The sequence below is a fragment of the Triturus cristatus genome, chromosome 4_1, assembly GCF_964204655.1.
Source record: "Triturus cristatus chromosome 4_1, aTriCri1.1, whole genome shotgun sequence".
NCBI lineage: Eukaryota > Metazoa > Chordata > Amphibia > Caudata > Salamandridae > Triturus > Triturus cristatus.
In genome coordinates, this window is record NC_140585.1 from 1,103,555,080 (window position 1) to 1,103,573,746 (window position 18,667).

Consider the following 18,667-nt stretch of genomic DNA (forward strand, 5'->3'; position numbering starts at 1 on the left):
AAAAGACATTTGATCATACGCATGTTTTCATGTTTAGTAATGAAAACACTGTACCTTACACAGTACTGCGATTGTACTAGTCCCCTATGGCAGGGGTTCCTCACCCGTGGTCTGGGGACCCCTAGGGGTCCAAGACATATACTCCGGGGGTCTGTGACTACTTAGAAAATTAATTTAATATTAACAGTTCAATAAGGTGCATTTAAATAAAGAAGCCACATGTACACTGGTTAGTATCCTCAGATTGATTAGTTGGAGCACTGTAAGTGAATCAAATAGAATATAATATGGATGATGAGTGGCCTCAATTGAATTTAGAAACGCTCTATTTATCCTATTTCGATTAAAATTTGTTGATTTGTTTTTTTTATATATTAACTTGTGAATTAAATAAAATACTTCATCATTTCTGTATTTTTGATGAATGGTTGTTTCTGTATTTTTTATGTATTGTTTTGTGGTTCAAATAAAAAATGCTTGGGCCAGGGACCCCAGCTACCAGTAATTACTTGCAAGATTTCAATAATGATTCAAAGGGGGTCCCCATGTTCCTGTAATGATTAACTGGGGGTCCTCAGAAGTCAAAAGGGCTAAGAACCACTGTGTTATGAAATATTAATGATGCCACTTTTTATTACTTAGCAAAGCTGGGTAGAGCCTTCAAAATAAAACTGGTTTGGCAGACGCTAAAGGGAGCTGCCCCCAAGTCTGTGAGGGAGATCTAAAATAAGTGACGCCATTTTGAAACTCACAAGTGTAGAGTGTAAAAATGAGCCAGAAGCACGGACAAGTTGGAAATTGGCAGGAGGTAGTATACATGCATTGCAGGATGTTATATAAGCAAGTGGTTGTTAATATGTTTTAGTAGAGAGAATAGCAAATGTGTACTAGGGTTCAACATAATAAAGAGTACAAAAAGTGATGTATGGAATGCTTGAATTAATCTCAGCCACTGATAATTACTCACGCCACATTTTTTGTATTTATTTTTGTATATTTTTTGTATTTGTATACTTTAGGATTTTTCATAAGACATTTGTGAAGTGATCAAGATAACATTATCATCAAAATAAAGATGGATGGTCCGGGCTCTAAAAAAGACTGTGCAATATCCATAATGATATTAGTGCTCGGTAGGAGCGTGCGCCTTCACACTGCTGCGTGCTCAATGCTTTAGCTAGCAAGAGGCATTTCATAACCACTCTATGTTACGTGCTGCAGAGACCAGCAGAGAAAAAGGTTTACGTCACTGCTGGCAGTAATTTCACAAAGAGAAGGGCAGGCAGACCTGTCACACTGACCACGATAGTTGCGCTCCATATCCCTTGCTGCAGTTTGCAGGCAAAGCCTTTGCAAAAAGAGACAAATCATAATGTGACTGTGGCATTATTCCACACATTCACACTTCTGACCATTACTGATAGCACATCTATTGTCAATTAACTCTGGGACTGGATGTGCCCATAAACCGTCACTGATTGCCCAACCCAGTGTTCAGACAGGTAGGATGAAAGGGAATCAATAAGAGAACATGTTGGAGGTAGGTGTGCCTTTGTACCATTAGGACCGCGCTAAAATCTGCAGGTCTGCCAGATCCGCGCGCAGCGACCCATCCACGCGACCAGGACCAGCTAGTCATGCTACACACATCTTCCTGCTTACCAAACATTTGAGCGTGTGTGTCTATTTTCAGCGTTTTATAAATTAGGAATTAGAAAAATAGATGTATTATTTACAGCTGTCTGGAATTCTGCAAAGACAGGGGAAAATAAACTTAATGGTATTACGGGTTGCCCTGGTAACATTTTGGTCGTAAGATTTATCAGTGATAGCATCAGCTCAAATAGGTAATATTTTGGGGACATATGCATCATTATTAGACATAGCCATTACTTAATTGCGATTCTTTGCAAATCGCAATTAGGTAATCACAGCAGATTAAAATCCCTGTGATTTTTGCGTTTCCTAATGGGTCACAAATCAACCGCTCTCGTTAATATTCATGAAGAAGGTCGCAATTTGCGACCCATTAGGAAACCCAAAAATCACCAGGATGGTGGTCTACTGGGGTCAGCAGAAGCCATGTCTGTGATTGATTTTAAATAAAGCAGTCTTTTTTTAAAAATGCAGCCCGTTTAAAAAAAAAATTAAGAGTAGGCAGTGGTCTGTGAGACTACAGCCTGCTCTATAAAACGTTTTCATTACTATTGACAAAGGAGAAGGGGTCAATCAAGGACCCCTCCCCATTTGCGAATGGGTTACCACCTACTTGAAGTAGGTGATAAAATATTCATGTTTTGAGACCGCATTTTGGTCACAAAACATTCCTACATACTGATTCCATTCGGAATTAGGAAGGGACGCCCTTAACGTACCCTTCCTAATACCTAATCAGTCTGTATTCATAATTACAAATTTCAATTCGATAACATGTTACCAAATCGCAAATTGGAATTCATACATACCAAAGTACACTTTCATGGTTGCAAATGGCCCAATCGGGACATTTGCAGCCACACAAACACATGATACATATGGCCGCTGATTTCTATTTAGTCTGGAGTTGGGCAAAAGTTTTGAGATTTCAGTGCCACATTCAAAATACGTCAAATACTTCAGTATTTTGCAGCAATAAGTAATATATGTACATTGGAAAGATAGTGAGCCCAGGGAGTTATTTTTCCCTGGGATCCCTAAGGCGACAGTCATTGCATAGACTAACAGATTTGAGGACTAAACGTATTGCCAGAGAAGCGAAAGTGGAAGGTAAAAGCTAACAAAGACAAATAACAGTAAGAAGCCAGAATAATTATGCAAAAGCTTCCACGACCAGCCATGACTGCTCACCTGCATTAAACATGGGTTCTTTGTAGTAGAGTGAAGGATAGTAACACAGAGGAGATTTTGACCTAACAGCGTTGGACTAACCAGCCAAAATAAACCTCTTATCAATTACATCTTTCTCATGAAAAAATATGTATTCATATTGCTTTCATTAAGAAACATGGTATATCATTATTCCAGGTTAATGGACAGAGGGGTGGAACGTATCCAAATATGGACGCATAATTATTCTTAAGTTAAAAGGAAACACTCACCTGCTCCCCCTTCCTTCTCCTCTTCCTCAATGCTGTTTTTGATACTATCATACTCTTCATCAATGGTCTGGTTACCACGAATTTGGGACAAAACTCGTCTTGCTTTCTGAGTCTGGCCTTTTTGAATGAGCCAACGGGGACTTTCCGGAAGAAACAGGAAACCGAAGAACTGGATAATGGCTGGAATTGCTGAAAGGCCCAACATATACCTGCAAACAATGAAAAATCAATCGGTGTTGTACATGCTAAAATACAGCATAATTGGCAGCATAATTATTTAAAGTCCACCTCTATAAGGCGATTATTTGTCACATGCGCTAAACGCGGCACAGACAGAAAGGAAAATTGTAGTGTGAACATAAGTGGCCCCTAATCAAAGGTCATAAAAGCATAAGTGGAATGCATCAAAGGAAGCTGCAACAGCTGCAAGAAAATCCTCTTGATAGTACGGGATTTTACCTCGCCCTCAGCCACTGTCAACAACATCACTGCACCCTAGCAACTCTGTGACAACCTATCCAACTTCTTCCAAAGCAAAATCACAAACATTTATCGCCACTTTGCACACCAACCCAACCACAGAGAACTCATTGCTAACCTACCCACCACCAACCAAGATGGCAACCTGACTGAATGGACAACCCTCACCAGAATTATCACAGCAGCAATCATGAGCACCGTCTATTCAGTGGCCCAAACGGATCCATGTCCCCACCACATCAACAACCTGGGAGCTTCACCAATTAGCACCACCCTGACCCACATCATCAACACCTCCATCGTGTATGCCACTTTCTCAGATAAATGGAAACTTGCAGAAATCAACGCCCTGCTGAAGAAGCCCACCGCGGACCTGAATCGTCTGAGCAGCCAAATTGATTGAATGGCCATCAAGAAGCAATTCGCAGCCCACCACCTCGAACTTCACCATCTACTAGACAACACTCAATCAGGGCACTAAAACAAAATTATGACCCTCACATCCTGGAAAAAACCACAGGGCATTGGGGCATCATTATTTTTTTTTCAGAAAGAAAATAACAAAAAGGTTTGGAGCACGGCCATCAGAAACATGGCATGTGGCACCAAACATTTTGTGCCTTCACATGAGCCGTGGTGGCTACTGTGAAGACACAGAGATCCCCAGATGCCTGGCAATGATTTCTAGATGTGGTGGTGGAGATAAAGACAGGAGGTAGAAATAATTGATGGCCGGCAGCCTGTTTGCCATGCCTTTAATCAGGTCTTCTAACTTGTACGCAGCCTTTGTTTGCTTCAATGAATAATTGGACTAACACACCTGAAAACAACCCCACAGAAGGAAACTTTATGATGTGGTACATGGTGTTTGGCATTTATGTAGTAGTCTGGGAATGGAAAGTTTGACGTATGACCTATTAGTCTGAGTGACACTCATACGTGTCACCATGGTAATCCAAAACAATATAAATGAACGGTGGGAAGAAAACTAAACCATAACACAATAGAGGATTAGGTTCTGTACCAGTCTGCTAATAAATGACCAAGCAACAAAGAAAGCTCTGCAAACTAAACACTCAAGCTGACATAGTATGTAATCTGCAAGTCCCAAATTTGAATCTCAGCAAGGCAAATGTAGCCTTTAATTTTTCTGATCTGACATAGCAAAACCTATATATTTACTGCAACGGATATCAGTTTTTCACATACATGTGGCGAAGGTGGAACATGTATCTTCATGCCGTTTTGACCGCCAATCAGTCATGCTTACTATGCATATTCCCCATCAGACTGTAATGGACAGACTGTTAGGGAATATGCACAGGCTCCTTGTCCTGATGTGAGCGCCGATCCGCGGCACTCAGACCGACCACAAACATGCATTGCAGCGTTGTGATTGGCTCAGGGGAGCCTGTGTGCCTGGGTGCTTCCAACAGCTTCTTCTTCTAGACTGGAGTCAGGAAGAGCAGAAAAGAGGAGGAGAGCTGCGGCCGGTGGAAAAGGAAAGTGCATTTAAAAAAAAAATATTTTCAACCCCTCTCCGTCGTTGCCCCCAATTCGCCACCCCCATTCCCTACTAGCCGCCACTGCAAGACAGAGACTATGGAACTAAATGCAAGATGGAGAAAAACATTAAGCGCACAGTGTTTGTGGGCAAATAAAAAACAAGGCAAAACTCCACAATGTACTCTTTCTGCAGATGGCTGATTATGGTAAGGAACATGTTCTCAATTCTTAGAATGAAATCACATTAAAAATGCTTATGAATTACCAGTGTGCAAGGTTCTACTCACGAGAAAAATAAAAGCAAGGTGTGCAGTTCAGTAGAAAAATGCTCGCAAGACTCCTAGCCCCTTACAATGAAGAATTTAACAATTATTAGTCACATTTACAAACCAAGGTTGCAGAACCACGAGGTTCAGTTAAAACGTCATTTAAAATTTCTACAAAATCTAACAATTACAACACAAATTTGATTTGTTTGTGCTTCAATACACAAAGAAATTGCCTCTCTCTGTGTTCGAACACCCAACGTTAAAAAATAGTCAAAATAAAGAATGGTGTGAATTTGCTAATATGGGGTTCAAGCAGTAAAGTTGTATCAGGCCTACTGAGGTACAGATTACATTACAAATTTTATAGCACTTAAATCTCGGTAACATGTGGTTCAATGAACTTCACAAATTCGAATACTTAGAAAACGGAGATTAAATAAAGCTAATTTAATTAATTGAGATTTTGCTTCTCATAGATCATTAGGGCTAAAGGTTGACGCACGTGTTGGTAAAATGATACAGCTAAGGCTTCACCTGCCATTTGCAGAAGATCTCATGTGATTAGCCCAGACTATCAATAAACCAAACTTCATTATAATGTCATACATTAATATTTTCCAAACACTAGGCGTTGACTGTAATTTCTTTTATTTTCAGTAACTTGGAAATAAACGTTAGAAATCCGCCTCCATGCAACTTTAATTAAACCAAATTCTAGTATCAGCTGAGGCAGTTTGGAAGCGTAAGAAATTGGGTTATTGGTTGAGGGGTTGGAATCGTCACTCAGGCAACAACCACAATCCTTGTCAGGGTGAACCACAAACATCACTAAATTAACTTGAACTTAACTCTCTGGTAGCTTGGCATAAAGCAGTCAGTTTTAAAGCCTCATAATACATTATTTATGCAGCACACACACACTAAGAAAGTGAAAACACAACACAAGAAAAACCCCAAACCAATAAAAAAATTGAGTAAATTTTAAGAAATAAAATGACAGAAAAACAAATTAAATTAAATCAGTAGAACCAGACATATGCAATTCCAAAGTTTTAGGCAGATATAGCATGTAAGACCATAAAGCGCCACTCACAATCATATGGTTGTGCTAGACCAAGGGAAAGTCGGGTTGTCCGTGATGGATCGTGGGCCGGGTAGATGGACCAGGTTAGTCCCTATGAGCAGAATTGTGGGGAGTGAACAATCAAGACAAGCTTACTCCCTCCACCCTTGTCAGCACCCTACCACTGACCATGTCAGAAGCAAACACCGCAGCACGGAACCTCCACCGCTGGATCACTGATTGCTCCGACACACTTGCCCCCTCAAGAAAGCCAGTGGAAAACACATCAAGAAAGGAAGCTGGTTCACCCCTGCACACCAAAAATCCAGACGGTCCTGCAGAAGACGCAAAAGACAACAAAACACAGGAAACCCGCGCCGCTTACATAGCAGCCACCAGCGCTCACCACCAACTCATCAAATCCACAAGAAAGAAATCCCTCCAGGACAGAATCCTCACCAGTGCTCACAACACCAAAGAGCTCTTCTCCATCATCAAGGAATCCACCAAACCTTGTAGCGAAGCAATAGACATCCCAACCACCCAGGACCTCTGCAACAGACTCAGCACCTTCTTCCACCACAAGATTAAGATGATCTACAACCACCTCACTGTTCCATGGATCCTGCTCACGACAGAAGACACCTTGAAGACCATGAAAAGCATCCACTCCAGAGCACCATCACGACATCTTCTACAGAGCCACCTCTGCCATCGCACCGGAACTACGTCAAATGATCAACCGCTCCTTCAAGACTGCCACCTTCCCCGACGTCTGAAAACACACCGAAGTCAATCACTCCTGAAGAAACCCTCTGGGCCTCAAGAACTTCAGGCCCATCTCCCTTTCCCTTCGCAGTCAAGGTCATCGAAAAGGCTGTCAACACCCATCTAGCAAACTTCATCGAAGCTAACAAAATCCTGGACATCTCCCAATCTAGAATCCGGAGCAACCACAGCACCGAGACCGCCCTACTTGCTGCCACCAACGACATCCACTCCCTCCTTGACCATGGTGAAAATGGCAGCCCTCATCCTCCTGGACCTTTCGGCGTTATTCGACCGTCTCCCACCACACCTTAGCCATAGCCACCAGACTCCAGAACACTGGCATCCACAGCAAGGCCTTCGACTGGATAAGTTCCTTCCTCACCGGCAGAACTCAGTGGGTTAGACTGCCCAAGGGCTCCTCCCTCAGCCCCACCATCTTCAATGTCTACATGGACCCGCTTGTAACCGTCGTCAGGGACCGCGGGCTCAACATTGTCTCCTACGCCGATGACACCTAGCTTATCTTCTCCCTCACCAACAAACCGAACATCACCGAACACAACTTCCAAGAAGGGTTGAAAGCCATCGCCACCTGGATGAAGAACAGCTGCCTGAAACTCAACTCAGAAAAGACTATAGTCCTTATCCTTGACTCCAACCCCTCCACATGGAATGTCTCCTGGTGGCCCTCTGCCATCGCAAAGCCCCCCACAAGCGGACCACGCTCAAAACCTCGGCATCATACTAGACTCATCGCTCACAATGAACTGCCAGATCAATGCTGTACCCTCGACCTGCTTCAACACCGTCCCCATGCTCCAAAAGACTTTCAGATGGATCCCAATCGAATTCAGAAAAAACGTCACTCACGCACTCATCAACAGCAGACTGGACTACGGCAACGCTCTCAACGCCGGAATCAATAAGGAAATCTTTCGCAATTCCCGACTGTCCAGAACGCCACAGCCAGACTGATCCTCGACATCCCATGTCGTAGTCCCATCACCAAATACCTGCGTGATCTCCACTGACTTCCAGTTGAAAGAAGAATAACCTTCAAACACCTCACCCACGCATACAAGGCCCTTCACAACACCAGACCTGCACACCTGAACATTTGACTCTCCTTCCACGCACCCAAAAGACTCCTCCGATCAGAACAGCTCTCTCTCTGGCCACCATTCCTCATATCAACAAGACTAGAATGGGAGGAAAGTCCCTTCCCTATCTCGTGGCCAAAGCCTAGAACACCCTACTCATCCACCACCGGCAATCTCCCGCATTGCCCTAGTTCAAGAAGGACCTCAAGACCTGGCTCTTCGGATGACCTCAGCACACTAAAGAGCAGTCCTCTCTCCCCACAGCGCCTTGAGACAGGTGAGTAGTTGCGCTCTACCAACCCCTGATTGATTAATTGATTGATTGATTGATTAGGCAAGAACAAGTTCACAAGAATGTTATTATGTCTTCCTCAATGTACCCCTTTGATGTAACAGTCATAGACATTAAAAGAATAGAGCATTTAGCCGCTCTCTGAGACCCTTGCTCTATTGGATAAGGAAATGGGTCATGCAGGGAGTTGTTCATTATAGGGAGGGACTACGGGAGTTGCTGGGACTTGATAATCTCTCCACTTTCCCTTTGGTTCCCTCACTTCAAGACCAGGTTTGCCAAGCTAGGTCTAAGTTCAAGAAGCACTTGAAGCGTATTTATTGAGAGTGTGTCTCGAACACTCAAAATCCTAGTATGGGAAGGCTATCTTTACAGTTTCTAACTGTTAAACTGAGCTCAGGTGTTGAACCTTATTTAAATTTTTTGTCCAACCCTACTCGGCAAAAACGCTATATATGAAATTTAGTTTTGACGTTCTTCATTTTTTTGCTCTCCTTATGTTAATTTTAGAAGGAACTGGATTCGACCAATGTGTTGTAATAAGGCATTTAGGAAACATTTAGATGCACTGAGAGTCTTAAAAAGATGTATGTATGCTTTTTATGGTTTCTAACCAAAATAAAAGCTACTTGACCTGACTTGACCATACCTTTTGGGCTGTTTAGGGGTTACTTTAGGGTGACATATGTATTAAAAAGCAAGGTTTAGGTCTGACAAAAGGTTTGTTTTGCCAGGTTGAATTGGAAGTTAAAAACTGCACTACAGGCTGCGATGGCAGGCCTGAGACATGTTTCAAAATGCCACTTTAGTGGCTGGCACAATGAGTGTTGTAGGTCCAATAGTAGCATTTAATTTACATATAGTACCACTTTACTCAGGACTTACAAGCAAATTAAATGTGCCAATCAGGTGTAGGCCAATTTTACCATGTTTTCGGGAGAGGGCACAAGCATTTTAGCACTGGTGAGCAGTGGTAAAGTGCACGGAGTCCTAATTCTAATAAAAGCAAATTCAGAAAGCAGGAAGGGAAAACAAAACATTTGGGGGTGACCCTGCAGAGAGACCCATGTCCAATATAAAGCTTAATGATACAATGAAGGGCTTTATAGAAAGCCAAGCAAAGCTACCTGTAAAGGCCTCTAGCATAAACCTGAACACCCTCCCCACTGCCCCAAAGGAGGTGAAGTGGAATTTTCATTCTAATCAATTAATGGGACGGTTTGGAAGAAGGACTTGGAAGAAAAAGTAGTATTTTATTATTACATACCATACAGATGCAGCCTAGTTGATTACAATACATGGACATGGAGCCGCAGAGAGGCCCAGTACCCCTGCTCCCAAGAACAAATATGCAAATAAGAGGAGGGTAACCGTTCCCAATAGAGTGTGTTTCAGGTGAACAAATGGTACATGGGAGAGGATCTTCCTATTTAGGAAGTAGGGCCTTCCACACCTGTAAGATTGTCATGCTTCATCATCGGGCGTTTGCTCCTCGTGGAGTCGGCGCTGCAATACCCCACGGGCCCCACAAGAGGGCTCTTTACCGGAGATCTTTTGTACAAAAAGCCGTGATGGTGAGTGCGGGTGTGTGGGACATGTGAACTAGTGAGTTAAAAATTCCATAGGAGTACCAAAAAAACTATTTATTGCAGGATCCCCTTGGTAAGGATGAAAGCAATGTCTAAATTGTTAGCTCCTAATGATTAGGAGAAACAATTCAGTGATGAGTGCAGGTAGTATGGGTCGTGTAGGTCGACATGTTTCACGCCTCAATGGTCCAGGAGGGATCCTTGGAGTTTTATCAGGACCAAAAGAGAAGCTAAAAAGAGTATCCCTACACTTACTCAGGGTTCGGAGTGTGAGTGCTGGTATCTAATGATTACCAAATTCTATTCACACGCTGTCATAAGTTGAAAAAATACCTAGTAGGGGGAGAACCTAATGTGGTTGTCCTATAATCCAGCCTTACAATTGCACAATTTTTGCCCTTTAGATCAGAGCAGAAGCCTGCGTCAATGCTGCGCCATAAAGTATTGCTAGCAGGGTGTGAGGCATAGTCACCTACCCCTGCGTCTGCTTGCCTGGAGAGTATGAGTGCTGGTAGGTTATTACTTAAAACCACTTGTGCTCACGCATGGCAATGGATCACATTTTGCTGCCCTAAAATACTTATCTGAATTAAATGATGCTCGAGATTGTCTTGAATGTAGCACTTTTGTATTATTAATGCAATTAACATATGCAAAAGCATCGCTGTTTCGATATAGTGATGACCCAACAAAGTTTTTTAATGGAGATTGTATCCCTTTTAAACATTTTTGTGTTTTTAGACATGATCAATTGTGTTCCCTTGCTGTATATTGAGTGCCGCCTTGTACTATCTCTTACAAATTGTGTTCCTTTCATGTGTAATGCATTTAGCTTTTTATCTATGTATACTTTTATTGTTGTTTTACACATACCGACTAAAGTTTTTTTTAATTGAAATTGAGTGCTGGTATCATTAGATATCAGCACTCATACTCCCAACACTGTGTAAGGGTAGGGATACTCTTTTTAACTTCTCTTTTGGTCCTGATGAAACAACAAGAACCCCTCCTTTGTAAATAAGTGTGACACAGGTATGTAGGTACAGTGTTTACAACTAGCCATGAACACGTGCACTCAGGCTCTTTTATTGGTAGGTTCACCTGACCAGTGATGCCAGTGTTGGATCGGTGTGGGGTGGGTGTATTGGCCAGCTCTCGCAGGACACAACAGTCTCCCAGACCGACTTGGCAAACAGTTGCAAATTCCCCAGATATGCACTATCTAGTGCAGAAGATGCACAAGTTGCAAAATGCTGCAGTGCTGCAATCCTTTTGTGGTCTCTGTCGGTGTGAAAATTTAACACTATTCTGAAAAAACTTTGCTGGCCTCCAGAGAAACAGCGAATTGAGTGTAAATCGTTATGTCTGGTACTTAACGTTTTCTGGCTAATTCTGTTTTTCAGAGTCCTTGTATGAGATAAGAGCAGTCACTGACTTTATGATCAGCAAGCTAGCTTGGAATGTCCTTCTCCAAAGTCAGAAGGGCTAGATGGGGTACTTATGTTTTTCTCAGTTGGCGTGGTAAAGCTGTGGGAAGCAATACCACTCCCGCTAAAAGAAAATGAAGAGTTTTATCTAGCATTTCAAATTAACTTTGATCAAGTGAAAGATGCATGCAGTTGTATATTTTGTGATGGTGTACACCATGCAATAATGATGCGTTTGTTCATATTTCTAAAACTTCAAATAGGTATACACAGTGGAGGAACAGTGTGGGTAATAGAGACAAAACATTTTTAAAATGGAATAAATGCAGTTAAGCAGGAAAGCATTTTGAATCAAAGATCACAGTAGAAATGCTAAGGAGCGTATGAGACTTAAGGGGCAGGGAGGGTGTGAGACATTTTCTCTGGGTTCATGGGCAGTCAGTGGTAACTTGGAAGTATTTGAGGGAAGGGGCTGTCCTTTACCATTGACTAATACCACACTCCAATTCTAAAACTAAGTTGTATCTTACACTTCAGCGCTAGTGACGGCAAGTAGTCAAGGTTCATTCCAGGAGATGGGAGGGAATTCTAACATCAGCTACTGTACAACAGGGTATTTCAAATTAATTAAACACAATGTCCAATTGGAGCCAAGTCTTTGTAAAACAATAGTTATCATCCCCACACTAGAAAGGACAGGTAGCATTAACTCACACATAGAAAATCCTAGCAAATTCTAAGCCCAAGTAATGTCCTCAAATACAGTATGGCAAGGCTCTAAGAGCCAGCTAGCATAGGACACTAAGCTCAATGCAGTTATAGAGAAAGACTTCCAGTGGCATTGTCGGTCTTGGGAACGAGTGGCCTCAATTCTCTGTGGGCTATGGGAAATATTTAGTTATTGGTGCAAACGTGCAAGACAGAAATTTCCTATCTAGGATGCTTGCTATAATACATTTTACTTTATCTTACTTTCTCATCAGTCCTGTGTACAAGAAGAGACATAACCCCAATGGCGAAGTTACAGAAAAAAACACATCACCCAAAAGGATCAAGGGCTCCCACCAATTGTATTTATGTTTTCAGGGTACCAAGTGCCATGATTGTCAAAAGCCAGGAGTAGAGAAGGTGTCCATTAGTTGGTGTCTGAGAGCACTTGACATAGGTCACAATAAACAGCAGTCAAACATAGTTATCCTAATGCAGGGGAACTAATGATGTTGGGGTGAGCACACTACTTGGGGGTACTAAAATCACACACGCCTACACATCAGAAGTGGAAGAAAAAGGTCAATATTTTCAGGGGCATTCCCTGTACTGACGTCACCAACTGGGGCTATACATTGATCAGCTGAATCGAGCAATCCGCATTTTAAGGTTTGGATCTAAAGGCAACTACAGAACATACTACATCTGCAGCAATAAGGGCTAGATGGTAGAGTTCCAGCAGTTACTTAAGTAGTTTCAGCACTATTAACCAGTGGGTTATATCCCAGAGGCCAGCATTATTCTTGAGAGAAAGAAAAGTGTGCACCCTCACACGTTTCAAAATGGCTGACACGCGCTCCTACTTAATCACTGATGGTATGAAGTAGGGAAGCAGGTATGAGATAATGTTCTCTACAAATTCTCGGATCAGTTGAAGATCACTGGGCAGCAAGCTTCTTGTGGAAGCTCCTGGGTAGCTTACCTTTTTTAAAGAGAGTTCCTGCAGGCTTCAGGTTGCTGGCCTTTGCTTCTGGATCCTGCCTCGACAGCAGCCTGCTCCTTTACACACGAGTAAGACACAATAGCAGGAAATCCACCAAGATCACTGGCCACATGGTGGCCTTGAGGGGCTACACAAACATTTATTTTCACAAATATACCTCTAGGCTGGGAGACAGGGCTTTTCATGGAAACCAGGCGAAGTACAAGTTGCTTATACAAAGGTGCCAGTATTTGTACTCCTGTGGGGCACTGGCATACAAATACCAGTAGGAATGTGGCCTGGCATTAGAGATGCCAGTCTCTCCTGCAGAAGGCCAGCTGACTGCTAGGTGGCACCCAGTCTAACTCTAAGGGGTTAGTGGAGCTCAGATACAGTTATGGTTTGACCTATAGAAAATCGGATTTACAAACTACTAGCTCATACAGATATCCGTGTGATCTCTGGAACTGCTCCCCAGACCAGGAGCATCTAGGCTGTCATATACGCGCAGTGCAATCGTCATTTTGCACATGGATTGTCCTGACTAGGGTAACCATCTACCTCCAGAACACATCAAACACTATTTTAAGTGCAGGACCTTTGTGTTATAGCTTAATACATAGTGGGCATTGGTGTCTTTTGCTTCTATTGAACTAATTAAACTAATACTCCTGAAATCAATGCTTTGTATGTGAAACGTTCTGGCCTGGAAACTTTGTCCATTAAGACCTACAGAGAGGTGGTCCGCTATCCTTGACACACACCATACACAGGTAGAACATAGGTTTCACACACCTAGAGGAAAGTAAGTAAGAGGTTAGTTATACGACGCTGAGGGATTTTCCAGAGAAGAGCTAGTAGATGGTTTCCCTTTAGTGATCCAGGTAAAAAGCCTGCACTATTTGTCTATTATCAGCTGACACCAACAGGTTTCCACAGTCTGGGACCAGATCGCAGTAGTCACTCTTGTGTATGCGCGGGGGTACACGCTGCGTGCACCCCCTGACGGACAGAGGATGAGGCTCTGTTGGTAAATATCACCCAAGTTATGACTCGCCACTAGTGGACTTACAGACTGTCATTTCCACTGGCAGAAGAACCAAATGTAGTCCAGAAACAGTCGAATATGGGCAGGGTGGCACATCTTTTTTACCATATGATGTCTGTCGTTCATAAAGAGATGCTAAGGAGTGAAGGCAAATCTTACGGTTTAGAGTCAGTTTGTGTTTGTTCAAACCCAGACTGTCTGACATTAAACTGGCTCTCAAATCCGGAAGCATGCATAAAGTAGTTTGCAGATTACAATGTCAATTGCACGGCTTTAAATACGTGTGTGACCCACAGGCAATAAACCATACAGATGCCACACATGGTGGAATCGTGTCCTGCAGCCGGCTGCAGCATAGTCTGGTATTAGATGACAACAAGTGTCTACAATTTAATAATAAACCACTTGTAAAGGGCACCGCAGCTTCAGAGAAACGTCCTGGCGCTCATCAAGATGGTACCCTGGTGGCAGAGAATAGATGAGGAACCTACTGGAAAGGATAAGTTTTAATTTCTTCCTAAACACAGATATCGTCGGCTCGAGGGAGGCTGCTCCCCAGCACTGATGCTAGAATAGCCGTGTAACACGCTCACACATTCCTGTTGTAAGGGGTAGAGAGCGTTGTTTAAACATTGATCGGACAGGCATGGCCTGGAACAGTCAATAAGGGTGTGTAAGGCTGCACAGCGGCTTACCCTGTGGTCAGTCATCATAAACTGCTCATGGAAGCCTTCTGGTTTCTATCAATGCCAGCTAGCACGAAGAAGCACTGGCAAAGCCAATTGGTTGGGGTTGCATTTTGGTCCTGACTAAAATATATATTTTTTTAAAGCCTTTCACAATGAAAACAAGCATTTGCAATGCAATAGGTCTCGCATTTATAAGAGTTTGAGCTATTGGCATTGTAAAATTACAATGCCTTTTATTTATGTTTTGGTTTTAAAACAAATAAAAGGCATTGTCATTTACAATGTCAGTAGCATAAACTTGCATAAAAGCAGTGTGTGGAGTGCAGCAGTGTGCGGCGTGCAGCAGTGTGCGGTGTGCAGCAGTGTGCGGTGTGCAGCAGTGTGCGGCGTGCAGCAGTGTGCTGCATGCAGCAGTGTGTGGCGTGCAGCGGCATGCAGGAGTGTGTGGCGTGCAGCAGTGTGCGGCGTGCAGCAGTGTGCGGCGTGCAGCAGTGTGCGGCGTGCAGCAGTGTGCGGCGTGCAGCAGTGTGTGGCGTGCAGCAGTGTGTGGCGTGCAGCAGTGTGTGGCGTGCAGCAGTGTGTGGCGTGCAGCAGTGTGAGGCGTGCAGCAGTGTGCGGTGTGCAGCAGTGTGCGGCGTGCAGCAGTGTGCGGCGTGCAGCAGTGTGCGGCATGCAGCAGTATGCGGCGTGCAGCAGTGTGTAATGCAGCAGTGTGCGCAGCAGTGTGTGGTGTGCGGTAGTGTGCGGCATGCAGCAGTGTGCGGCGTGAAGCAGTGTGTGGCGTGCAGCAGTGTGTGGCGTGCAGCAGTGTGTGGCGTGCAGCAGTGTGTGGTGTGGTTTGTAAACAACAAGAAAAGCGGACATCAAAGGAAGGGTGGGAGGGAACGAGCATATGGGGTGTGAGTTATAACGAAAGTTAATTGTTGTAAGAGGGGATGCAGGAAGTGAGGCCGAGCGCGCGCTGGCGAAAGCAGTCTGCTGCTTTCAAATCCGATGCCAGATGCCAGCTTCGCGCTTGAATGCCTCACATGCACTGGCCATAAACCGCATTCCTAAGGTCTTGTGCCCCTTACTAAATCTCTCTGAATGCGTGAGGCGGCGCACGCGCAGGAAGTAGCTGGTGGCAAATGGAATGCGCGTGGTTGTGCGCGTAACCGCCACCCGATCCGCCTGGGAAGTCTTTGGGAGCATTTTCTGAAGCCCCTACGTAAGTCTCGCTGAGCAATCGCTTACGAGATAGCCAGGCGAGACCTAAAAACGAAACTGAAAAAAATACTGTCATGATTTGGAGTACATTCGAGATTTAAAAAAAGTCCCTTTTGCATTACAATGATAGCACTCCATGGCAGGAGGCGAGAGAGGATTTACTCCTCTGGGACGAGTCAAAGGCCACTCTGAGTATTTAAAATAACTGTGTACAAGAGGTATGCAGTCCGCTTCACTGTCATAGCAGAGCACACAACAGCTGACCGACTAGGTGTGGAGTCCCTTCTAGTAAATTATCTACTCAACCCCACTATCCCTGCACATCCTTTCATTGGGACAAACACTGCCGGGTCACCCACATGGCTAAAGGCTGATTACAGTAAGAGGGTCCAAAGAGGAAGCTCAAGGAAGTTGTCAGAGGGATAGGGCTGGAGTTGGATGCTATTTGGAAACACCCATCACCGCCCCCCCCCCCCGCCTTTAACACCGGCAGTGGTTGGAACCGAGCCCACTTGCTTCGGATATAACACTCAAGACAAACGCTGAAACAGATAATGTCCTAATCACAGTTTTCAGAAACAAAAGCTGGTGGGGAACATTAAAGTGGCAAAACAGTTTCCTCGCCTCCAAAAAATCTTCTGCAGCGAGGAAATGCAGAGTCCCTTTTCACCAGGCCGGAAGTGGACTTTGCTACAACAAGCTCATTGCAAAGGGCCTCGCTACACTTTCTGAAGACGAGGCTCTCCCTCTTGCTTCTCTCGCAGTGTATGAAGTCTATCAACACCCTGTTACTTTCAACAAGGTCCTCAAATGTGGTTCCTGCAACAGTCGTTCTCATATCTATCACCCCCCCAATCCCCGGCCTCTAAGATGACAGTCTCATCATTATAATCTCCAAATTGCCCAATGTCTTCATAGAGACCCTTAATAAAGACTAATAGCACCTTCTCACCTCTTAGCAGTGAGGGATATCTGTGCCTGATCTGCTGTACTCACAAATTTATCACAGAGGTGTATACATTGTTGAAAGAAACATTTGGTGCTCACTGGGTCTTAGGGTCCTTTGTTTCTTACCACTTGTTTCACCTTAGAGAAGAAAAAAGCTGTTGGCATGTTGTACCCTGTCATGGCGGTGTCTCCACCCAGTCCTTGAAAGCAATCTGTATAAAATGCAAAAAGTTTTCAGAGAGGTGTGGCTTTTCTCTTTGAATTGCTACTCTGTCCTTCACAGTATGCTGTTACACAGCGCCTGGAGGTGGGTGAGGAGGTAGATGGTTGTTATTTGCCTTTTTGTGGAACAGGTAAACTATTTACAGAATGACCTCGCCTGCCAGCACTCAAATCAACACATAATTGCAATGCAATAGGTCTCGCATTTTTTAGAGTTAGAGCTATTGGCGTTGTAAATGACAATGTCTTTTAGATATGTGTTTTGGTTTGGAGTGTAGTGGATGTATGAACAGAGACACAGCTGCAGCACTGCCTAGAGGACTTACAATGAGGAATTACAACTGGGACCAGATAAGCAGCTGCAGCACTATCTAGAGGCCTTAGAATGAGGAATTACTGGCGGGACCAGAGAAGCAGTTAGCAGCACTGTCTAGAGGATTTAGGATGAGGAATTACCGAAGGGACCAGAGAAGCAGCTAGCAGCACTGCCAAGAGGACTAAAATGAGGAATTACCACTGGGACCAGAGAAGCAGCTGCAGCACTGCCTAGAGGAGTAAGAATGAGGAATTACCACTGAGACCAGAGAAGCAGCTGCAGCACTGTCCACAGAGCTTAGAATGAATAATTACCACTGGGACAAGAGAAGCAGCTGCAGCAGTCTACAGGACTAAAAATGAAGAATTACCACCGGGACCAGAGACATAGCTAGCAAGACTGGCTAGAGGGTTGTACGACGGTACAACGCTGGTAAATACATCGCATGCATTTTCCTCGCATTTTTTAGCACGCATGTTTTTACCACGATTATGCATTTACATCGTATTCCAATACCACGCATTGTTTTTATATTTAAAAACAATGTATTTGTGGGGGGAGACACCCTACAACCCCCAACTTACCTTAAATTTGCGGTATTGGTATGCGATGTAAATGCATAATCGTGGTAAAAAAAATGCGGGCTAAAAAAATGTGAGGCAAATGCATACAATGTATTTACCTCGTCGTAAAGCCTGTTAACAGGATAGAGGACTGAGAATGAGGAATTACCAATGGGAAGAGACGCAGCTGCCGCACTGCCTAGAGGACTTAGAATGAGGAATCACTGATGGGAACAGATTAGCCATCATAGTCTGGGGATGCCCAAGAGACAAGTGATGGAGATGAAACAGACCAATCAGAACAGTCTGAAGATACAGGGGATAAAGGAGAAGAACTCCTGCCATGATGCTTGTTATATGCCTGCAACAGCTTCTTTACCATCTCCCGGA

General features: G+C 43.8%; 1 protein-coding gene across 1 annotated transcript in view; it reads right to left on the reverse strand.

Annotated features, from left to right (window-relative positions):
- The window catches only part of SLC2A13 (solute carrier family 2 member 13), a 1,405,836-nt gene that overhangs the window by 1,100,044 nt on the left and 287,125 nt on the right, over nucleotides 1–18,667 (reverse strand). Inside the window, exon 3 of the mRNA XM_085654105.1 lies at nucleotides 3,099–3,307. Within this exon, the coding sequence (XP_085510231.1) occupies nucleotides 3,099–3,307 (209 nt within the window). The remainder of the gene's footprint in view (nucleotides 1–3,098; nucleotides 3,308–18,667) is intronic.